The sequence below is a fragment of the Hirundo rustica genome, chromosome 2 (genome assembly GCF_015227805.2).
Source record: "Hirundo rustica isolate bHirRus1 chromosome 2, bHirRus1.pri.v3, whole genome shotgun sequence".
NCBI lineage: Eukaryota > Metazoa > Chordata > Aves > Passeriformes > Hirundinidae > Hirundo > Hirundo rustica.
Window position 1 is genome coordinate 72,900,672 of NC_053451.1, and position 25,200 is coordinate 72,925,871.

At 41.9% G+C, this 25,200-nt stretch overlaps 1 protein-coding gene across 1 annotated transcript; it reads right to left on the reverse strand.

Annotated features, from left to right (window-relative positions):
- Positions 1 to 973: 973 nt before the first annotated feature.
- On the reverse strand, positions 974 to 7,723 carry SLITRK6 (SLIT and NTRK like family member 6). Its single transcript, XM_040055837.2, has 2 exons — positions 7,185 to 7,723; positions 974 to 3,879 (listed from the first exon to the last, which is right to left on the reverse strand). Exon 2 carries the CDS (start codon positions 3,862 to 3,864, stop codon positions 1,342 to 1,344), a length of 2,523 nt encoding a protein of 840 aa, XP_039911771.1. The 5' UTR covers positions 3,865 to 3,879; positions 7,185 to 7,723; the 3' UTR covers positions 974 to 1,341.
- Between the last annotated feature and the right edge of the window lie 17,477 nt (positions 7,724 to 25,200).

A 25,200-nucleotide genomic window follows, 5' to 3' on the forward strand; every position in this document is an offset into this window, starting at 1 on the left:
ATTTCTTTTTCACTAATAGAGTGAAGTTCCTTGATTAGCTTGAAAACCAGCCAGGAATAAGCTTTTTCTTTTCTTGTAAGTTGGAAAGAAGAAAAAAAAAAAAAAAAAAAAAAAAAAAATTATACAGAATAAATAGTAAATATAAATCTAGCGAGAATTCATTGCAAAAATAAACCTGCAGTGTTTCTACATGTTTGTAACCTATTTTTCCCACAACATTTAATTTTCTTCTATTTTCAGAAAATATATTTTTATACAAATAGCTAAATATGATTATTCTTCCTCATATGTGTATTGTTGCAGTTATTCTGTCTAGAGCATTGCTTTTGGTTAGGGTGGAAAAGGACCTGTATTTGCACTTGGAAACTCCTAGCCACAGCAAACTCATTTCCTTCAAGAATATTTAAAGCTAGCACAGAAGTCATTTATATACATATGTGTGTGTGTGTGTATATATATATATATACACACATATATATATATAAAAATCAAACTTATTAAACACAATAACATATTTACAGCTGATTCTCAGTAGCTTTTCAAATTGCCCAGGATTATGAGTTGAAACACCAGTGATGCACAATATTTTATAGCAGCAGCTCAAGAACAGATTGTCCAAACTTAGGTAAAGCTATCAGATAGGGAAAGTAGCAAAAGGCTTACAGTTTTCTTTGTTGAACATGTTGGGTAAACATAGTTACATATTTTTCCTTCCACATATTGATACAGAATGCACATGAAGTTCCATGAAAAATACTTAAGTATTTGCAGGCTCTGGGTGAATACACAAAAATATTTTATCTTTTTTTCTTTTTAACTGACATTTAGTATGACAACTTTTCAACTCCTTTCATATTTATTATAAAGGTATGTTAGGTGTAGTTGTAGACAGTGGTCATGTATGCAGTGCATGTACTAACCTAACATATACACTCTAAGGTTATAAATACAAGCACAGGTGTTGGGGTTTTCTTTTTTCTTTTTTCTTTTTTTTTCTTTTTTTTTTTTTTTTTAAGGAATCGAATTGAGGGGAAAAAAGAAGGGTAAAGGCAGAATGGGGAGTGACATACACACCTTCTCAAAATGATGATGAATAATGCAATAAGCAATCTTCCTTCCACTGTTCAAACACACAAATTTCTTATTTAACTTGGGGTGCGACATATTGCCTGCACACAACCCCATGGCTTCCCACAGTGATCCCTGAGTTTTTCTTTCCTAGGATTACTGCTGTGCTTAAGTTCTCACTGTTGACATGTTTTTATAAGGCACTTTTATTTACAGTGATTCCACCTTAAAGTAAAACGATAGAAATTCGGTCCAGCCCAATGTACTATCACTTCATGTTTGCTGCTCCAGGACTTCCAAATAGTCAGGCTCAGCATGTAAATTAGCCTTGAGTTCAAAATACTCATTTTTAGTTTGTTCTAGAAAAACCTTTCTTGGCCTGGAGTACATGAGTGTCTCCATTAACTTCAACTCTTCATGTGTTCCAGGATAACGAACTTCCATGTCAGGCTGGAGCTGGACAATATTTTTCCTTAGGTACTCTGTGATCCCTAGTTGCTGCAGTTCTCTCTCTTTTTCAAGAATGTTTCTATACAAGCAGCTAGCATCCTGAAAAGACAGAAATTCAGCAGATTGATCTCTAGCCTTGTATTTGACATTTGGACCTGTAAGTGGTGAACTGTTCTCTCTTTCCAGGAGACTTCGGCGAAGATATTTGGAATCATTTGCTTCCTTCTCACTTCCCTCCTCCTGTTGCTGCTCAGTATGCTTGGGACTGAAGGATGGGCTGTGGTACACCTGAACCATAGGGGTAACTATTCTTTGCTCATAGAGAGTCGCAGCTGGGCGCTCCATGGTGTGGTGTGTTGTCTTATGCCCGTACATGCTGTACTGAAGGTGAACAGGGCTGCTGTCCCTCACTTGTTCATCCACTTGTTTCTTTTTGCATCTTCGACGCCGGTGCAGAACAAGAACAACTATTCCTGCTGCACAAAATACAATAGTTATAAACACAATGAGCAGTCCTAATATTAGAACAGAAAGTGGGACAGCATCTGTAAGGGATCGCAGGATGGTGTCTGCAGTGTTGGCAGTAGGAGAAGAAGTCGTCACGACTACAAAACTGGCATGAGTTGGTAGGGCAGGGCTTTTTATTAAACCTGGACACAAGACTTCACTGTTTAGGGATTTCAATTCTTTTTTTGCTAAGTGCCCGGGAGATTTACAAAAAATATCACCCATCATGGTATTCTTACTCAATTTTTGTATCCATTTTTGCAGTCCAACTGAATCACAAGTACAGTCCCAAGGGTTGTCTTCAAGCTCAATTTGTACCAGCATATCCAGTTCATCCAAGACATTGCTCACAGGCAAATGAGCAAATTGGTTTGTTTTCAGATTTAATCTGGTGAGAGGAACACCTGAAAAAATATGGGGTGGCAAAGCCTGAAGCAGGTTGTTATTTAGGTAGAGGACTTTCAGTTTTGGCATTACATTAAATGTCCCTGGCAAAACTTCTTTGATGGCATTATATTCAAGGTACAAGTACTCAAGGTGCTGAAGGCCAAGGAAGAGATTCTGACTTAGCTTTGTAAGATGATTGCCATTGAGATATAGTTTCTGTAGCCTAGTCAGATTCATAAAGGAACCTTCCTCAAGGATCTCAATGCGATTGTTCCCAAGGTGAAGCATTTCCAGGCTGGGATAGTCCGCAAGATCTGATTTCAATAGTGTCTGAATAATGTTTCCAGCTAGAATAAGCTTTTTAGGATTTGGAGGAGGGGGTCCTAAATCAGACAAGCTTTCTATATTTCGCTCCTGGCAGTGCATAAGAACTCCTGAGAGCATATGGCTGGTGCAGTGACAAGGGACAGGACAAGAGATTCCTGGAAATATAGTAGGCTTGGAAGTATGAAGCACTAAACTTGGTTCTTTAGTAGGAGCTTTCAGGAGAGGAATCACCTTAGTTGATAGATGATTATCACTGATAGAGGTGGTTACAACCAAGGGCAGTGACCCAGAAGGATCTTCAAGTTCGTTAACAGGATGGGTGGGACAAAGTGATTCTTTTTTCAGCCGACTTAATATGCTGCCTTTGATAACGGAAGGACTGTTGCATACAACATCACCTATTATGGACTGAGGAGGCATGTTTTCTAGCCATATCTTCAGCTGCAACAAATCACAGTTACAGGCCCATTTATTGTCTTCCAACTGAAGGTCTAGTATTCTTCCAATGTGTTCCAAAAAGCCAACATAGGGCAATGTTTGTAACTGGTTTCCACGCAGATCTAAATGGGTCAATGGCACAAACCGAAATATGTTTGGAGGAAGATACTCAATGGCATTATCATTCAAAATAAGCACTTTAAGCCTGTTGAGCTTGCTAAAGGCACTTGCTTCAATCACTGTGATGAAATTGTTGTCTGCTTGAAGAAACTCCAAATTTTCCAATCCATTAAACGTATCTTCTTTAAGTGTTTCCAAAGAATTGTGATTGATATGAAGTTGCTTAAGAAAGATCAGACCATTGAAAGCCCCAGGTTCAATATCTGCTATATTGTTAAAACCAAGATGCAGAGAAATAGCATTAACAAGGCCAGCAAAATCATTCACGTGTAACATACTCAGACCATTATTTAACAGATTAAGATGGAAAGGCCGTGATGGTGGGACATTTATTTCTGATATCATCTTGATGTCTCTTTTGTCACAGTTGATAATCATGGCATCATCCTTTTCTTCACAGGAACATAGACTCTGACAAGATCCACCGACTGAAGAAAAAGAAGGCTGTGGCTGGAAAGGATCAGATGCAACCACAGCTGACCATAGAACAAAAATCCAAAGCTTCATCTTGACCAGCAGATTCTATTAAAAAAAAAAAAAAAAAAAAAAAAAGTCATGATTTCACAGGATTTGGGTTGGTTTTGCTTCCCCCCCCACCCTGCCTGGGGCACCCGCATGAAGAAAACATTTCTAAAGCTTGTCAGTGAGCTACTTCACCTTCCAAACAATATCACATTGTGTAAAACACTTGAATTATTTTCCAATTAGAGAATATATATTTTATTTAATATACTGAATGAATAAACAGTCATAAGAGGAAACCTTCACTACTTTCATGCTGATATCCAAAGTAGGAAATAATCAGGAGTGTGTTGGTTTTATTTATATACTGTATAGACTGCCAGTGGACAGCAGTAATAATTTACTGCCCCAAGCAACTTATATCAAAGCTAATATAATATTTTGAATCATTGCTTTGTGTCACTACATGGCACTGCTAATCCAAAGAGTACCTTACTAAGATTAACTTAATGTTACCCAGCTGCTGAATAGGAGAAATAAGATTTGATTTGGATCAGTAATGTGTTGTGAGCAAAAGCCCATTCTATCAGGATACAGGGAATCTCTCTATAGTTCTGCATTATGTATGGAAATCAAAGGGCATTTCCTCTGAAATCCTTGTACCCACAAACTGAAAAATAAGTAGGCAAAATAATAATCTCTCTTTGCTTAAATTTTATTGCATATGTTGTCATTTGTGGGTAAAAGTGGGGCCACAGCATACAGCAGAGTAACGTTTGCATATAATATATGTACAAAAAAATTGTATACATGTTAAAGAGAGAACTGACAATGCAGTATATGTCAGAAGAAGCAAGCAAGCAAGGGCAAACTTTTTTTTAGATTAATAATAGACTCCTCACAATGATTCAAATCATCAGTTTCCACAGTGAAATGTATATGGAACTGACTGTGCTTTACAAGTTAAAAATTATCACCAGTATCAACTATATGCTATGTAATATAATTATCACCTTTCAATCTGATCTTAAACTTTGAAACACTTGATAAATGTGTCATTACAATAGAGTTATGGAGTTTCAAACAACTCAAATGTTAAAATCAGTAATTTATTATTGGTTTGAAATAAATTGTCTTAAAGTCTACTAGAAGATTCTCTGTTTCTTTCTCTCAAGGCTGCCTAATTAGCAAGACCAATGGTAACTCTTGATATATATATAAAGTAGAGAGAAATAACTCTTTATAATCTTTAGTTAAGTATTTCCACATTTCCAAAAAAGTAAATATTAAAAAAAGTCCCCTAAAATGCAACGGATTATTTAAAAAACATTAATGTTTATGGAGTGTGCTATTTATTTGATGATTGAACTAAGCAAGATTCTTAAGTAATCCATCTAATAAAGGTCAGAAGCTTTCAAACTAAGCTATTGAAAAATGAAGTACAGAATGTCACTACACAAACAGCTGTGTTTGTTTCTGAAAGATTAGAACCTTTTACAAGGATCAATTCAACTTCACGCATGCACATTTTTATAGTATGTCCATATGATTTGGCATCTCATCAATGCATATTTTAAATGTCATGCACCTTGGTTACTAGAAACAGTATTTCTCAAGGCTTTCCTTAGAACACATTGCAAAGCTTTACACATGCAGGCACTTAAATGCTGTGGCATGAGTATTATACACACACACACACATACAAAAAGAGCAAAAGCAAATGTGGGCACAGTGAATTTTGTTTTCTCTATTAGTAGCTTCTGATAAGTGAGAGTAGCAACATGAGTTTTTAAGTAGTAAGTGCAATTCACAGTGTGAGAAAAAGTGGCCTTAAAAATATGAACCTTTATCTTTGTTCTAGTAGTTGCAACATAGTTTTGTTGTCACATATAATCCCCCTTGAACTCCAGCTGCCTATGTTTAATATATATGCCTTTAAGTCTGTTTTCCCAAGAAGTACCGGATAAGACACATCATGTCAGGATGTTATTTTGAAGTATGCAGAATAATTCTAGGATCATATTATGCTAGAGATTTATTCTTGCTTTACACGCATCACTATCCTTTCCAGTGACCCAAGATAAAAAATACAAGCTTTTGACACAGTTGCCAGCTTCAAATCTACACTCTGACTAATTCAACTTTATTTCTGTGCACTTTTTCTCATTAGAAATTCCAGTGTCAATCTGTGTCGAATTCAAGCAACACTTATAAAGTCCCTGAGAAAAATTAAATTGAGGAAAAAAAAAAAAAAAATCTGTAAGGCACGTTGCATTCTATTGCATATTGAGAAATTTGGGTTATAAAAATGAAAGCCCTCCTCTCAGAGATGAAAGTAACAACATTTGTAACCAATTGAAAAGCATTCATGTTTTAATCATCATAATACTTCTGTAAGCAGCACTGCTGGAACTCTCTCACACACATAACACATATACACACCCACACAATAAAAATTAATAGTTGTATTATTTTGTCCTTTCTCCTTTTTTTTTTCTTTTTCTTTTTCTATACCCTCAGAAACATGTAATGAAGTTCTCAGTGGGCTACTATTGTAAAATAAAAACTGCTCTCATGTAGCAGATGATTAACATTTAACTGAAATAATTCATAATACAACAAAATGTAATTTGAAAGACTTGAAGAACTGACTTTTTCATGTGGTGAGGTTTTTCAGCAAGTCCTACATGGTAACTTAAGGGTTTTTTTCATTTTATCTGCTTTCATGTAGGTCTCTGCTGACTGCATACTGTAACTAAACTCTGCAGGAATTCTATATGACTAAAAAACACCACAGTTCTTTCTATGAGGCAAAGTTGAATACTTCTAGAAGTAGTTACTTTACAGCAAAGACATCTTATGCTTACTAAGTAATAATTGATTTGGTTTTAAAACATTGGAATAGCTTGTTTCATTATTCTTGGGGGTTTATTTCTTTGGTTGTTTTAATTCAGCTGTTTAAAAAAAGCACACCATGTTGATGATTTTCAAAGCCCCAAGCTAAGAATTAGCAATTTCTAAAAACCTTTTTTTTTTTTTTTTTTGTTTTTTTTTTTTTTTTTAAATAAACCTTAAGGGAATCACAGTCAGATGATGTATTTAAGACTACTTTTGGACTTCAGGAAATAAAACCAAGTGCCCATTCCTCTTCCCCAAGGGATTCAAAACCAGCATTCCCTTAATGCACATATTCTACACAGTAATCAGTTGGAGTAAATGTGCCTGAAAACTATTTAAAATACATTCTAAACTGCCATCATTTAACATAAAAGTTATACAAAATCATGCAGAAAATAAACGCCACTTGTACTGAGAAATGAAATTCTCATGTGCTTAGCTAATTAACTAAATGGAGTCTTTCTTACCTGTACAGCAGCAGCTCTCCCTGATACACTCAGTAATGCACAGTTGGAGCAGCTGTTTCCATGCAATGTAATTTTTCCCTCTAAAAAATGTGCACTTTCTTTTGAGTTTCCCTTTGCTGCAAGCTCCGGTAATACTACAGCTCCATAAAGTTAAAATCCTTGTTCAGTAGACAAAGTACAAAGCGTTCGATTGAAAAAATCTTCCAGGCAGCCATGCACGTCAGACCATCCTGTAAGCAGTTGTCCTTTTTCCTCAATTAAAATTCACAGCATACTTCACAGCTAGGCTGACTTTTCTGCATATAGTTAACTGTTTGCAAGCATTTTGATGCAGCAAACAAACAAGATGCTCAGCAGAGCTTGACTTGATCACTTGGTTTGTCAGATTTTTAGATGCAAGCTGCTCCTCTGTGCTCTCTGTTCTTTCTAGTCTTTCTTGTTAGCTCAGTTTGTTATTAGTCAGATTGCCAGGGGCTGGGAGGTAGGCGTAAATAAAGAGACTTCTTGGCTTTTGACTCAGCCTTTAAGCCCTTCCCCACCAGAGAGCTTTAATCTGCCAATGTCATTTAATACAAGATACAGCTCCACCTTGAGACAGATCAGCTCCTCCTACTGCAATTTCTCTCACCTCCTTTTCCCCTTATCTAAGTGAGCGTCAGAAAGTAAAATTCAGCTAAATATCTTCTAGATTGCCTAAGTACTGTTAATTCCCGATTTTGCAAAACAGTAAACATCCACTGCAGCTCTTGCAGTTTGTTCTCTTGGGCAGATCCTGCATTTAGTTTGTATCTGCAAATGCTTGCTTTAGAAACCTGAAAACATTCCAGACCACATAGACTCCACAAAACACACCACAAGGGAAACTTTGTCCTCTGGGAAACATGTCTATCACACTTAAGTGAAGAATTATTCAAATGTATAAATGAAGCTTGTAAAGCTCTCAAGCCAGTCCACTCAGTGTGACTGGGGTAGGGGTGAGAATACACAGTTGCACACACTTTATTTTGGAAAAATAAAATTATGAAATACGAGTGCTTATGCTTGCACAATAACTGCTGTTAGCCGTTTTTAAAACTACTCATCTTGTTCTATAGGAAGACAGGGTTAATTGTAATTTTCTGTTTTACAGATGTTAGCACAATGTCGGTTTCTGTCCATGTGAGATTGCATTGTATTTCCATGAAACACTGCTTTGACAAAAAAAAAAAAAAAAAAAGGACTGGTTTGGGGTAAGGTATTTTTAAAGGTGTGTATTGTGCTTAAGGCATTATTTTCTTTGTTCTCATAAACAAGTAATTAGCAGATACAGTACAGCTACAGGAAAATGTTTATTCCATGCAAGGAGGATTTCCCTTATCCCTCCTGCACTGCATGGGATGGTTTTATAAGCAGCAAATGCTACTTCCTTGTTCATCCCACTGCCACAGAGTCACTAAACCTCTTGGTGAGCAACAATAGATGTGGTGTTCCAACATATTTGCCCTCTAGAGCATAACATTCCTGTTTTGTTCTTATTGTGCCTTGGATTACTATACAGACTGTTTACTACAGCCTCCAACTAGTCAGATTCCAGTAATTTCTTTTGCACTGATAGATCTCTAGGTGGCCTCACTGACCTTGAAAGGGTTATTGTGATATACTCTTCCATGCGATGAAGGCTATCAAGATCTTGTCCTATATTTATACTCACACGTATGTGCAAAATTTTAAATATAATTATAGAAAATTTATATACATATTTTATATATATACTTTATACATATAATTTAGAAAAATAACTTTTTTAAAAATAGAAAATATTCCTGAGGAATAAGAGCAATTTGATTTCCATTCTTTTCAAAACAACACTTTTATTTTTGCAGTTTTCTACTTTTAATTAATTCAATCTCAGCTTGCAGGCTATTTTTACGGTTAAGGCTCAAAGGTTCTCAGCTATCTGTGACCAGCCAAATAAATCATTAATTTCTTTATTAGTTTTGAAGTTTTAATTTTTAAGTCATAATATTTCTATTTTTAGCTGAATATTTTTCAAGTGTTAACACTTGTGGTTGGCTGTTTGAGATAGAAAATATCTCTAGATATTCACATTAAAAGTGAAAACAACACCAATCTTTGCTTTTGAATTGACACTCACAAGAGTAAAACATGATCACAAAAATGTTTCCAGAAATCAGTTGCTAAAAATGGGACAGAGTTTCCTAACTTAAGCATACAGAATTAAAAACCACTGATAAAGTTTATCTATCATATTTGTCATTCAAAAACTGTATACCTACCAAGTTTATAAAATAGCTGATGATTGGTTTTCTACCATAATTTTATGAATCATTAATCAGATTATTATAAAGAATGTGATTCTGCAAGTGCATCTGCATGTCAGTTGACACAGGCACACAGTACCCTGTTCATCAAATCTTCATCAATTGCTCCGACAATTTTAAATTTTGTGAACCTTAGATATATAAAATATAAACCTGCCAGGTTTATATTTACTGCAGGCTTACGATTTACAGATTAGTCTTCAAAATGTTAATTTTCATGGTGACTTGTTAATTTGTAACTTCATTGTTTAAACATAACAGGAGGAGTAAGTGTCTGCATTTACTATTTCAGTGGATAGAAAATATTTTTTCCCCATCATTCACAACTCATAGTCGCTTCTCAGAATGTATACAAGGAGCCATTGATAGCACACAAGATGTAGGGGGTAAATAATATATCCTTCCATGCCTGCAAGAAGCTTCAAGTCTGTATCAACAACTCTCCACCTATATTTCTTGCAACATGAACCCTTTGAACTCTTTATGAGTACAGGTCTGACAGCTTAATATACCGTATTGAAAGGAAACATTTTCCTGGAACCATTATGTAGCATCTGTCTATTCACACGTAAGAGAGCCTGCTGAGCAGTTCAAAATTCATACATATATAATAAATTAAAATTGCATATGGAAGAACTGTCACCAAGGCTAAGACTTAACATATGCACATACACAAACACACAAAACAACCCCCCCCAATAATGTAATGTACTGTACTGTAATTATGTAAGCTATCAGTACCTACTATATTATTTAATTCACACACAGAACAGAATGTCTATTTCTCTCACAGAACTAATGTCCCTTTTTATGTATTGGGATAGGTCCTACTCAAAAACATTCTGCTCTGAACACACTGTTTGTGTGGCTTTTTACAGTCTTGAACACATTGCTGTTGTGTAAATAAAGGTCAGGTTTCCTCTCCACAAGTGATATACAGATCTAGTGGCTATTCTCTAAGCATTTAGTTTCATCTTCATATGACCCTTATTGAGGGTCAATTTTCTGAAAAATCTCCTGAAAAAAAAATCTTCAATTTGTAAGAAAACAGTCTGATTAAAAGAATGAATTTCTATTACCTTTATGCATTTTTAACTACATTAATTTAAATTCATATTTGTATACCTAATATATAAGTACACAAATCACAAAATCATAGAGTCATAGAATGGTTTATGTTGGACGGAACCTTAAAGATCACCTAGAGAATCACCTCCCTCATCCTGTTGGCAGCATATCCTCATCTTATGCAGCCGAGGATATGCTTGACTTTCTAGGCTCCACCCCCATATATGTGACATTGCATGCATTGGTATTTACCATCACGCAAAAATCACATTCCCTGAAAAAACAGTATTTCAAAGAAAGGTATATTGAAGTTCATATTCTTTATATTTTATTATTCAATGTAAAAAGTCACATGGTACTTCAAATATTCTGCTTGAGTGAAAGTGCATTGTATACTACTATACTTAAGAGCATGATTCCTTACAAAATACTGGATTCTTAGTTATTTAGTAAAATAGTATGCAGTGGAAACAGACGAAACCAAGGTTTTTTTCCCTTGAATACTTCTTTAGCAATCCTGTTCTGTTATATAAGTCAGATCACTGAAAATGTGTAAACATTTCTGAAATTTGTAGTTTCCTTCTTCAGTATCTGTGCAATGGGTCTTGAATCTTCTTGTTTTCTCTTTTGTTTGTTTGTTTGTTTTTTGTTTGTTTGTTTCACCCTTCAACAGAGAACTTTCAGTTCTACATAATATAAGAAGAGTTTAATATAAAAGTTAAAATCTCCTATTCTGTTCTGATATTGCTCATCTTGTGCAGAAATTTTAGTATTGGAGTGAGAGATACTTCTTGATCTGAATCAGCTTCTTGGAACAGACAGGTTCTCCTTGCCTCTTCTCCTGAACTAGGCAATATTTGCCTGTCAATTAAAAAAAAAATGCCTAGAGGTGACTGGTCTGTAGAGAACAAAAGTCACCTGAGTACTTGCAATCTTCTTCAGTTACAACGAATTAGTTGCATATTTTTCAAAATGTATTTTCCTTGTGAATGACCCAAAAACATACACACAAAAAAATTGAGTCATGGTTTGGCACTGTGTAACATGCTAAGAGTACAAAAAGATCCCTAGTAATCTATTTGTACTCCCTTTTCTCAGTAATTTTTGAAACACCAGAAGCATTGTTGTCCATTGACCTTAATTACTGTAGGTTTATACTGAAGTGATCCTCTCCTCTACCACATAGCCATTCAAAACTTTCTTTGAAGCTGGATGGGATAAAATACCTTTTGTCCATGTAGAAGAGAAAACCTGGTGTGAAACCAATAAAATCTGCCTGGACTTCAATGGACTTTGATGTCTCTTCTGATTATTTTGGGCTCCCTGTCAGTATCCATTTAAAAAATACTTGTAAGTTTATATATGTTAGTTATATTTTACATATTTCCTCCCCCCCCCCAAAAAAAAAAAACCAAAAGAACATGTCATTCAGCCAACACTACCACTGAGTAGCCAGCTTCAAATTATGGTTATGAATATTCCAACAGAAGTATAGTCAGGTTTCCTGAGTTTCATGCCTGAGAGCAGCTGACTGCCTAGCCCTCATAAAACTTTAAAAAAATATCACTTCAGTACCAATAGTAAATGCAGCCCAAAGTTATAAGAATTGTGTAAATCTTTTGAAATTAACAATGGAATATTTTCTTCTTCTGTACTGCAAGAGCAGTGGAAACAGCCACTGGGTGTGCAGTAATCAATAATCAGAACAGAGGATATGACATGATTTGCATGTTTACATTTATTTTTTTGGTGTTACAAAATTCCTATTTTTATTCTTTTTCACTAAACATGAATAGGAAAACATGAAATATTGAAACTGCTGTGTAAAATTGTGGTGGTGTGAGAATTGTTTTATTAAGTTATGAAGTTATTTTTGTAAGATTTTTAAGTTATTTTATAATGGTTTAGTTCGCTGTATACCCCTGTGTTCTGCATTGGTTTTCCCTTCTGCATCTGTTGTTTTGTCTATTGTAAAACCCGACGTTTTCTGTCATTCATCCCTTCCCTGCACCTGTCGCTGTCAATCCCCGCCCCCCCCTCCTCGTGGTCGCCTGCCTGCCACTCAGAGACCCTTCCCTGGCTTCTAGAATCCTCCAGGAGGGGTGCTGAGTGATAGGCTGGGGCCCGGGAGACCCCCTCCCCTCATTTTGTGATTGGTCCCCAGCTCCATGGTTCACACCCCCGGTTAACCCCCCCGATCCCTGTGACTGGCTGACCGGTTGTCACCACCCCTGTTTCCACCCCACTTTAAAAGCTCGTGCACGCCTGCCCCCAGGGTCTCCTCTGGGCGGTGGGTCAGAGAGTGCTGAGCCCCGAGCTGCCTCTCCCCCTGAATAAAATCCTGTTTAACTGAGCCCAGAGGAGTCCGCCTTTTGATTAGCTGCCGTGGGTTGCATACGCCATCTGCTGGCCGTCGCTGAGAGGGGAACCAAGACCCACAGGGAGGAGGTGGCTCACCCGACTTGCCACCCCGACCTCACACGCTGCCGCGGTGCAGGAGACTGAGCTAGCCCGTGGCCGCGCTCATCAGCGCGAGGAACAGCACCGCAACAGCGGTTGGCGCCCAGCTCGTGGGGCCCCCACCCTCAGGACACGAGGCGGACCCCGCGGCACGGACTGAGGCTGCAAGAGCCTGAAGAAAAGTCCTTGGACGCCCCGCTACCCTTGGTCGAGCGGCTTCGTAGATCACGCTCCCAAGGGACGAAGAGGACAGCCTGAAGCGCCCAGCAGGTCCTCTTCAGGCAGCTAATCTCGAGACCCCAGGCTTTATCGCATCCCAGGAGGGGGTAAGCCTTCTTCGTGAGGGGGCTTACTTTCGGAGGGTGCTCCCGGTGTGGAGACCCTAATTTCGGGAGGGATCCTCCAGGAGTGGGGGGGATCCCAGGCTGCGCAGCTCGGGGGGGTGGTGGTTAGCCTCATCCCCCTGCGGATTACTCTCCTCGGGGTGCTCTTTTGTTCTTTTTCGTTTTGTAAACTTTAAGTTTCGGGCAGTTGTCTTTTGGGTGGAAGTGTCCACAGGGGTTTTAGACACTGCGATTTTATTTTTCGGTGCGGACCCCCCGGGTTTGAGTTTCAGGTTTTGCCCGGTTTTAGGGGAGTGACCTCCGCGTTCGTTTTCTGTTAAGTTTGCTTTTGTCTGGGTGTCATCGAGTGGGCAGCAGGCAAGGGGGATTTGTTAGGTGTCCCCGAGCCCCTGATTTTAGTTTCGGTTTCGGAGAGATGGGCGCAAAACTCTCCGCTGCCCAAAAAGGTGTGTATTATAGTTTTAAGTCGGTTGTGGAGCTCGCCCAGTTAAAGGTTTCGAGGGGCGAGCTCAAGGGGTTTGTGAGGTGGCTTTTCCTGCACTTTCCTCGTGTGTCCCCGGAGCAGGTGTACAGCCCCAAGTTTTGGAGGGTTGTACAAAACAAAATCCATGATCTGGTGCTCCAAGGGAACAAGCAAGCCACAAAATTCCTTAATCTGGCTGTGCAGCTCTCAGCAGCTGCTTCAACTACCACCAAGGGAGTGCAGAAAAAGCCCAGTTTTAGGCAAACCTCCCCCTGTTCTCCCTGTCCCCGTTCCCCTTCCCCTTGTCCCCAGAAGGGAATTCTGAAGGGAGCAGCAGGACCCCAACCTGCTGGCTCAGGCTCCCCCAGGAATTCTCAACCCCCCCCGCCCGGGCAGTCCTAGCCAGACTGCTCGGGGTTTCTTGGGCATCCCTGGCTGGGATGTTCAAGAATTCCACCCTTCCCCATCTTACCCAGTTAATAAACCTCGTGTTAGATTTAGTCTAGCTGAGACTCCCCAACCACAAAATGGCTCCCCTACCCCTTATCCCCAAGATGGAGGAGACCGCATGGCACGGTTCTCCCCATCCCCCTCTTCCTCTTCTCTAAATCATTTTCTTCCCGCCCCAAACTCTTCCAACCCCTTCCTCTCCTCAGCCCCTCCTATCCCCCAAAAGACTCCACCCATGCTTCCTCCCTCTTCCAAGACCACTCCCACAGCTCCTCCCAGCTACTCCTCCCACGGGAACGCCCACATGACATCATCGGGTTCCCAAACCACGCCCCCTGCCGGAAGACCTGCCTCCTGGGCTTCCGGTTCCCACGCTCCCCCTGCTGGTTCCCACGCTCCCCCTTCCGGTTCCCACGGTCTGGGCCCGGAGGGGGCGGGGCCAGGGCCTGAGCCTGCAGGGATGCATGAGCCTTCCCCTGTTCCTTCGGTATCCCCAGTCGTTTATAAGGGCTCCCGAGGAGGGCAGCGGGTCCGAGCGATCCATCACCCGTTCCCCCAGTCCACCATCCGGGATCTGTGCAAGGCCCATCGAGATTATGGGCGGGACAGCCCCTATTTCAGGGGTTTGCTCCGTTCAGATCTCGATGCTGCTGTCGTTATTCCTGCGGACCTGAAGCAGCTGTTCTCCTGCCTGCTTGACTCAACAGAGTTCAAACTGTGGGTAGCGGCATGGAGGCAGCAACTCAGGGAGGCCTTGCCCAGTCTCCTCCGAGACCCGGAGACTGCGGTGGATGACAACGGGAACCCCCTCACTTTAGAACACCTTATGGGTGAGGGGAGATGGGCCGACCCATCGGACCAAACCTCAGATATCCCCATCAAAGCCCTCCAGATTGCCAGGGAGCATGCGGTCTCCGCATTTTTTGGAATGGTGCCAGACGGCCCGGTCGTACCCTATTACAAGATCATGCAGGGGGCCAAGGAAAGTTTCACTAAGTTTGTCGAGCGGCTCACCCGAGCAATCGAGGTGCAAGTAACGGAAGTGGCGGTAAGGGATGGGATCTTGAGGGAGATGGTGTTTGCAAATGCAAATAATATGTGTCGGAGTGCAATTTTGAGTCTCCCTCTGGACCCCCCTCCGACCCTTCCAGATATGCTCAGGGTGTGTCAGCTAAAGGTCCCCTACATGCAGGGAAACGACCGGGAAGGGAAATCAATAACACCAAGAGTTTCAGCAGTGTCTGGCACCCAAGGACCGACACGCGGACCGTATGTGCCCCAGAAGAACCGGTGTCTAATCTGCCGGGAGCCCGGGCACTGGGCGAACACCTGCCCACTGCGGGATGCCGTTGAAGCTTTGAAAAAGAAAAGGGGGGAAGGCGGGGGGAGTGGGAACAGGGGAGGGTCGGGAGATAGCTCCCAACAGTTAAACTAAGGGGGGAGCGCAGGTCCGCCCGGCGCGAAGACAGAAATAGGGCGGACCGAGCAGCGGGGGAGGGGGAAGAAACATCTAGCGCCAATGATACGCTGCCTTTCACTGAGACAGGCAATAATACCGGACGTGACACACCGAACTTGACATACAATACTGACCATGACCTTTCAAAGCCAATTTTAGTAACATCATCAAGGCATGAACCTTATCGGCTGCGGCTCACCGAAGGGCTCTATCTGAGGACGGCGGATTGGACCTTTCTTTCCATAAACACCAAAGAACAAGGAGCCTGGCCAGTCCAAGGAAAGGAGCTTGTCATCATCGGGGACTGTAAGTACACCCCGCAAGAGGTCGAGATTCTTCCAGGGGTTCTCGTCAACAACCCCAGAGATCTCGTCCTCTGGCTGCGCTGCACCCATCCACCCACATTTATTCCTAAGGGACAGGTGATCGCACAAATCATCCCTACCCGGGGACCGAACAACACCCCGGTGGCTTGCCCTGTGCAAGCCATCACTGAAGAAAGGCCCCGGGTAGACTGTGAGTTCAGGGTGGGCGGGGAAACAATTAACATCACTGGTCTTTTAGACACCGGGGCAGATGTGACTGTTGTGCCAGCCCAGGATTGGCCGTCACATTGGGCTCTGCAGGACGTGGCTGGACACGTTCAAGGTGTCGGAGGGTTGCAATTGGCGAGACAATCCAGGAGCATAGTGCAAATTAAGGGGCCAAAAGGACAATTAGCTAACATCCGTCCTTTTGTTTTAGATTATAAGGAGCCTCTGCTTGGCAGAGATCTCATGTCACAATGGGGGGTCAAAATTGACATACCCGACCCCTCAGTGGAAATTTCCGCAGCGTCCATTGACGAGCGTCCCACCAAGAAACTTAATTGGCTGACGAACAAACCAGTTTGGGTGGAGCAATGGCCGCTTTCAAAACCTAAATTAAAAGTGCTCGAGGAGCTCGTGAAGGAGCAATTGGCCAAGGGCCACATTGTAGAAACCGACAGCCCTTGGAATTCCCCAGTTTTTGTGATTCAAAAGCCGGGGAAGGACAAGTGGCGGCTCCTTCAAGACCTCCGCCAAATTAATAATGTTATCGAAGACATGGGGTCTCTCCAACCTGGGATGCCTTCCCCGACTATGCTCCCCCAAAATTGGCAATTGGCTGTAATAGATATAAAAGATTGCTTCTTTCAAATTCCTCTGCACCCTGATGATGCCCCACGTTTTGCTTTCTCGGTTCCCACCATCAACCGGGAAGCCCCGAGGAGACGCTATCACTGGCGAGTTCTCCCGCAAGGGATGAAGAACTCACCTGTTATCTGCCAGTGGTATGTGGCCTCCTTGCTGTCCCCTGTCCGCGCAGCCGCGGGACAGGCCATCATCTACCACTACATGGATGATGTTCTGGTGTGCGCCCCGAATGATGACATGCTTTCCCATGTGCTTGGTCTGACAGTCGATGCACTGGTTGCTGCAGGGTTTGAGCTACAGGAAGAAAAGGTTCAGCGGATGCCGCCCTGGAAGTACCTCGGGCTTGAAATCGGAAGGCGGACCATTGTTCCCCAAAAACTGGCAATTCGAACAAAAGTAAGTTCCCTTGCAGATGTCCACCAGCTGTGTGGGAGTTTGAATTGGGTAAGGCCCTGGCTAGGTCTCACCACCAACGACCTAGCCCCCCTTTTTAATTTATTGAAAGGGGGAGAGGAGCTGAGTTCTCCTAGGGTGCTTACCCCTGAGGCAGAAAAGGCTTTGGAAAAGGTGCAGGACGCTATGTCCAAAAGGCAAGCTCACAGAATTGACCCAGAGCTTCCTTTCAAATTCATAATAATGGGAAAGTTGCCACACCTCCACGGGATGATCTTCCAATGGAAGAGCATCCCGAAGAAGGACCGTGAAGGGAATGATCCACTCTTGATCATAGAGTGGGTCTTCCTGAGTCATCATCGGTCCAAGAGGATGACCCGGCCACAGGAGTTGGTTGCTGAGCTGATCCGGAAGGCAAGGTTCCGGATCAGAGAGTTGGCCGGTTCTGACTTCGAATGTATTCACATCCCAATTGGCTTGAGATTGGGCCAAATTTCAAAAGCTATGTTGGAGCACTTGCTTCAGGAGAATGAAGCACTCCAATTCGCTCTGGACTCCTTCACTGGGCAAATTTCTATTCATCGGCCTGCCCACAAAATTTTTAATTCAGAAACTAAATTTATATTATCACTCAAAGAGGTTCGCAGTAGGAGGCCCCTCAAGGCTCTAACCGTTTTTACAGACGCGTCCGGAAGGTCCCACAAGTCAGTTCTGACTTGGAAGGACCCTCAAACTCAGCAGTGGGAGGCTGATATTGCCGAGGTGGAAGGATCACCTCAAGTCGCTGAGTTGGCCGCTGTCGTTAGGGCATTTGAGCGGTTTCCCGAACCCTTTAATCTGGTCACAGACTCCGCCTATGTGGCGGGGGTGGTATCCAGAGCAGATCAGGCGATTTTACAGGAAGTGTCCAACATAGCACTTTATGACTTGCTCTCGAAATTAGTTAGATTGGTTTCCCACCGAGAGCAACCCTATTTTGTGATGCATACGAGATCACACACCGATTTGCCAGGGTTCATCGCAGAGGGGAACAGGAAGGCTGATGCCCTTGCTGCCCCCGCTGAGATGGCCCCCCTGCCAAACATCTTTATGCAGGCGAAACTCAGCCACCAGCTCTTCCACCAAAACGCGCCTGGCCTTGTTCGCCGTTTCCACCTTACGCGGGAACAGGCCAGAGCGATCGTGGCCGCGTGTCCATCGTGCTCCCAGCAGGCTGTTCCAACTTTACATGCAGGGGTTAATCCCCGAGGGCTGCGGAGCTGTGAGGTGTGGCAAACGGATGTCACACACTTCCCACAATTTGGACGACAAAAGTATGTTCATGTATCCGTGGATACCTTTTCTGGAGCCGTGTTCGCCTCTGCCCACACAGGGGAGAAGGCCGGGGATGCCATAAAACACCTCATCCACGCCTTCTCCTTCATGGGCATTCCGAGGGAACTGAAAACCGATAACGGCCCGGCGTATAAATCCAGGGAGCTTCGTAGCTTCCTGCAGCAATGGGGGGTGGAGCACAAGACTGGCATCCCCCACTCCCCCACAGGCCAAGCAATGGTTGAGAGGACCCATGGGACCATCAAGCGTGTACTACATCAGCAGCAGAGGGTCCTCAAGACAGAGTCACCATCAGTCAGGCTGGCCAGAGCTTTGTTTACCATTAATTTCCTGAATTGTTCTTACGAAGGTCTCAATCCGCCCATTGTCCGACACTTCGGCGCGAGCTCGCTGTTTGGGGTCAAAGAACGACCGCAGGTCATGGTCAGAGATCCTGGGTCTGGAGGGACAGAAGGGCCACACGATCTGGTCACGTGGGGACGTGGGTACGCCTGCGTGTCCACCCCCACGGGACCAAAATGGATTCCAGCTAAGTGGGTGAGGCCCTATGTTCCCAAAAGCCCAGGATCTGGCAAAATCAACAGTCCGCAGGTCACCGTGGCAGCGTGGAGGCGAAAAAGGAAAACACTGAACGAGGAGAGCTGAACATCAGCTCCGGGCAGAGCCATCCCTTTCCCTGCTGTTGTCAAATTTAAGTAACATATTTGTTTAGTGTCTTTCAGTTTTTCATAACAGCAACCCGAGCCGGATTCCCCGCTCCGAGGAGGTTCCACCTAGCCCTCGGAGCTTTGGCAGTGCTCAGCCTGAGTCTCCCAGTCGTCGGATGGCTGGTCCACCAACCGAACAACTACACCACCATCCGACAAGTGACCAACATCAAAAGAGAAACAGACGACTGGCTGAGCGGACTCTTTACCAACTGGGGAATCTCCGGCTGGGTTTCCTCCATCATAAAGACTGTGTTGCTTTGTTTGTTTGTTTTGTTATTAATTGTACTTGCGTTCGGTGTACTAAAAAAGATGTTGTATAATTTGGTTTCTGCCACCTCACACTCCCCCACAGTTAACCATGTCACCATGCCATCAGAAGAGGACCATGAGGAGGAAGGACTGGAGTTGGAAGAGGTGCTGGAGGGGACCCCAGAAGACGAAGAAAGAAATCCGGATGAAGAAGAGCATGAACTGGGGTACCCAACACAGCATCACTGACCTCCCTCCTCCGTTCCAGTCCCACTCCTCTTGAAAAAACAAAAAAGGGGGAGATGTGGTGGTGTGAGAATTGTTTTATTAAGTTATGAAGTTATTTTTGTAAGATTTTTAAGTTATTTTATAATGGTTTAGTTCGCTGTATACCCCTGTGTTCTGCATTGGTTTTCCCTTCTGCATCTGTTGTTTTGTCTATTGTAAAACCCGACGTTTTCTGTCATTCATCCCTTCCCTGCACCTGTCGCTGTCAATCCCCGCCCCCCCCTCCTCGTGGTCGCCTGCCTGCCACTCAGAGACCCTTCCCTGGCTTCTAGAATCCTCCAGGAGGGGTGCTGAGTGATAGGCTGGGGCCCGGGAGACCCCCTCCCCTCATTTTGTGATTGGTCCCCAGCTCCATGGTTCACACCCCCGGTTAACCCCCCCGATCCCTGTGACTGGCTGACCGGTTGTCACCACCCCTGTTTCCACCCCACTTTAAAAGCTCGTGCACGCCTGCCCCCAGGGTCTCCTCTGGGCGGTGGGTCAGAGAGTGCTGAGCCCCGAGCTGCCTCTCCCCCTGAATAAAATCCTGTTTAACTGAGCCCAGAGGAGTCCGCCTTTTGATTAGCTGCCGTGGGTTGCATACGCCATCTGCTGGCCGTCGCTGAGAGGGGAACCAAGACCCACAGGGAGGAGGTGGCTCACCCGACTTGCCACCCCGACCTCACACGCTGCCGCGGTGCAGGAGACTGAGCTAGCCCGTGGCCGCGCTCATCAGCGCGAGGAACAGCACCGCGACATAAAATAATTTTCTTTCCTTTTGTCTATGAATAATGCATTGATATTTAACATTAGTATCCTGTTAAACACAAATGAGTTTCTACATGCTGACTATGCCTAAGCCTATTCATAATAATTTGTGCCTGTGCCTAACTTAATTGTACATTACATGCTACTGCTATTCTACCAAATCCAGCTAAAGTGGATTATAACAGGCTACTTGGAAAAACACCTAAAGAGCAAAGTCTGCAGTAGCCAATCAAGTTTAGTATTTTGCTAGATTTTAAACAGCCACAAGCATTCAATTTTTTTCTCTTGAGGGTACTATAGACCTATAGACACAGTAAGATTCACAGACCCAGCACCAATTTAATAAATTAGTGAATTAGTATTTAAGCTCTGCTTTGAATTTTTTTTTTTTTTTCTGAGAATGTATACCCTTTACAATAGCACTGCATTGTGAACTCCAGCTTTGAATACTTCATATAGGAACTGAAGAAAGTGAGCACACATGTCAAAGAACACTTGTTGGATCTGTAAGTCATAGGTAGTCTTCAACAGAGTAGTAGACCTTGATGACTGGTAACATGCTTCTCACCACTCTGACTTCCCAATACAGGATTGATGTGAGCTAATTTTAAGTCCAAGTTGGTGGTGTTGTTTTTGGGTTTTTTTTTTTTTTTTTTTTTTTTTTTTTTTTTTTTTTTTTTTATGTGGACACGGGTTATTTTGTCTTTGCTGCCTTAAGATGCTTATCTTTGGAATGCACTGCTCTGGAAGTCACTGTAATTCACTGTGATTCTAGAACTTAAGTATCCTAAGCTGGCAAGTACTAGTATAAGCTGTATCTGTCTGTGGTGGAGTTGATGTTTACAGCAGTGTGTACAGTGTTATATTGTAGATTTGTGACTAAAGCCCTGCTGATAACGTGGCAGTGTTTTTGCTACTTCTGAGAAGCGCTTTATCATGGGTTGGCACGATTTTGTTTTCTAGTTACAGAAAAATGTGAGATATTTTTTCCCTGCCCTAACCGTAAGGGTGGTTTAGGGAGGAGAACAAGGACCTATCAAAAAGCTACCCAGGCTATTGGCAGCTAAGTTAACCAATAGGAAATGTCAATGAGACTTTGGAGTGGACATTTAAAAACTAACTGCGGGAGATGAGTCACGCTCTCTCTCTTCGGAGATCTGCCGTGAAGTAACATCGTGGTCGGGCCGGGCCGGGCCCAGGTCGGGCTCTGCTGCCTCTCTGGGCAGCCGGGCCAGGCCCAGCCGGGCTTCTGAGGGCCGCTGCCTGCCCAGGGAAGGCCTGGGCCAGCTGAGCCCCTTTCCCTTGCTTGCGGGCAGAGAAGGAAAAAGCAGCTGCAGTACGACAATGCTGACCATGTGCTCAGACTGAGGCAGAAAGGGCCAAAACATGGCCCAGCTTTATCACCGCTAGCAGCAAAGAAGAAAAGCCTGCAGCTCCATAACAACTCTGAGCTGAGCCACCCTGGATGAGACTGAGGGGTAGGAAAAAAGACATCTACCAGCTTCCTCCATCAGCACAGCTTTGCATTTTCTTCAGTTCCTGCAGCCTCAACGCTTGCGTGTAGCTTTTTGAAAGCCCAAGCGGATTTAACCCTTTACTAGCAACATGACACTTTTAAAGCACAATTCTTCCTTAAAAAAAAGAAAGAAAACAAAGAATACTAAAACAGACACTAAATGAAGTCAGTTAGATTAGAAGTGAAAGAAATAATATTGGAATAGGATTGAAGAAGTGGACATTTTTAAATGGACTCTTCTAAGGTAAATTATGAAGAAATGAATTGTTCCTTGCAGCATCTTAGTATTATTTGGGTAGAATGCTATTCTAATCAAAATTAAGGACTGATGTAATTGAGATTTATTTGGGAACTTTGAAGCCCCAGCTCTTGGGTTAAAAAAGAGATCTCAGCTTTTGAGACAAAGATGATTTTAGACTAGAAGAAGTATTCATAAATAATACCCCAGATACACTGTGGAGCTTTGCTGATAGAACATCACAGTCTGCAAAAACTCCGGGCGGCAGCAGATGTGTGACAATGAGAGCACTGGACTATTTTGTCTTGTAGCAAACACCTTCATAAAAAGATCTTAGAAAGACTCTTCTCCTAAAGTAATGAGTGGTTATGTCTAAATAGTGAAACTGACTGAAAATCCTAAGTTGTGTCTTTCTGTGTTATTCAATAAGAAAGTTAATAGTTTGTAAGAAGAAAGAAGCGTGTTTTAAGGTATCATTCTGTTTGTTTTTTCTTTTTCTCAACTTTTTTTCCTCATTATTTTAATATATGTTAATAAAACTATTTTTGTTCATTTTTAAGCTTAAACCTGCCTTTTTTTTTTTTTTTTTTTTTTTTTTTTTTTTTTCTTTTTTCTCCTAATCTCTCCCTCCCACAAAAAGAAAATTAATACTAAAACCCCTACATTAATTGGTGTTTCTGCCTGGTTTTATTAAATTAAAACCATTACACTTGTACCATACAAAGATTTCCTGTTCTTCCACCTCTGCCCCACCATGAGTAGGTTGGGAGCAGGCCAGAAATTGAGAAAGGACACAACCAAGACGGCTGACCAAACTGACAGCAAGGATACACCATACCATAAAATGAGATGCTCAGGAAGAAAAAGCGAGGGGAAGGCCATTTTTGGGAAAGTACTGTTGCTCAGGGAGAAAATGGACACTGACCTACTCATGTGAGGTGATGAGTGACCACTTTTACATACTTTTTGCCCTCTCTGTCCTTCCTTTATTAGACTGTGAGTGTCTTTCTTTTTTTCTCTTTTGCTCTTTCTACTCTCTTTCCCATCCCACTGGGGACTGGAAGTGAGCAAGTGACTGTGTGGTTCTTAACTGCCTAGATGGCTAACCCACAACAGAGGTGAAATAAATCTCATCTCTAAATCCATAGTGGGCATTTCCTCTTTTGTACTATATCCATGTAGTCAGATTTCTCAGGACGTGGTAGAACTAGAAAAAGAACACCAGACTCCTTATTTTGGCTTTATTTCTTAAAAGTTGTAGGTAAATTCACTGTTCCCTGGTGCAGTTGCTGTACGGATTAGTAAAGACTGCAAGAGTATTGGGCTCTAACTGGAAGTAAACAAGCAGCAAAAATCTGAATGTACCTGACCACACATAAAAGTCAGGAAAGGTGTGACAGATCTGTGCTGTTACATGCAGTTACCTCCTTGAGTATATTTTCTTAGCTTAGTATTCTGCCACGTAGCCATACTCCTTGTCTCCACTCACGCTATTATCCCAGAGCAAATAGAGCACATTAAAGAAATTAAACCTATTACTTATGGAACCCACTTCAGACTTTCTGTCAAAGTGAGAACAAGATACGAAACCACATTTGCCAGTGATCTCATTTTTGGCTTCTATTTTCAAACATAGATTTATTTTTAGAAAGCAACTTTAAAAAATGTAAGGTTCATGTTAGTCACTATAAAAATAAACATATGATATATATTAAAAAAAAAAATCAACAGAGTAAGGAATAAACAATTTCCTAAATTTATATATATATATATATGAGTTTACAGCAAATTTCCCTTTATTCAAGAAAGTGTATAGTTGTATCTAAGTTCATTTTTTCAGAAGATATGTCAGATTTCTCTTTACAAAAAGTATACCTGAGGTGCATAAAATTGCTGAAATGCACTGAAAGGTTTTGTTGGTTTTTTTTAAATCACTTCAACATGTTTTATCAATAGCTTGCCTTGTAATTTTGATGGCATGACTTCACACTCACATGGTTCTCTTTCTAAAAGAGGTATGGGCTTATACAACTTTATTTAGCATTAGTTTTTATTAGGCAGATGTGGACTCCTACTTTGCTTTTATGCAGTCAGATAATGCAGACCAAATGGACCTTTGTTTTCACTTTTGAGGTAAGAATAGGAATTTTTATTCATGTAAGACTGCATCTTACCTTCGTCTATTGTTTGTGGTTCAGATACTGGGATTTCTTACATGGACCAAGAAGAATATTAGTACAGTAGAATCAAACCTTTTTTTTTTTTTTTTTTTTTTTTTTTCTCCTTTAAAAGGGAAGAAAATCCTCTTTAGGTTGAAGAAAGAAAAATTCAATTTAGTATCTTCAGGGGTGAGGGATAAGGACCGGAGCAGGAATATTTCCACTGAAAAAGATGCAGAAAGTAGGTCAGGAAAAGTGAAATTCCTGCTCTTTCTTCTATTAAAGAAGATGAGAATAAGATAAAGTAGTGACTGTTTTGAGAGAGTTCATCTCACCAGCTGTGATCATGTTGTTGCACGCCTTTGTTTTTTCTCAATGGCACTAACAGATACAAAAGGCAGGACTATATACATTATTCCTGCTTTCAAAAATCTATTGCCCTACACTCAGCCTTCTATGTAGCTTTCCTATGAATAAATTATTTTCTGAACACTTAACCTTTGCAACAAATTGTCTGCATTTTTATGTGAAATTTTGTAGAAAAAGCAGCTTTGTCTAGAACCCATAATAAGGACATTTTCTGAATAAATCTTCTGAGTTTTCCATAAACGTTTATCTGACTGAAAGATGTAACAACAACT

Bases quoted from the DNA above. Each gene is read 5' to 3' on its own strand.
- SLITRK6 (XM_040055837.2), bottom strand. From the start codon at position 3,864: ATGAAGCTTTGGATTTTTGTTCTATGGTCAGCTGTGGTTGCATCTGAT.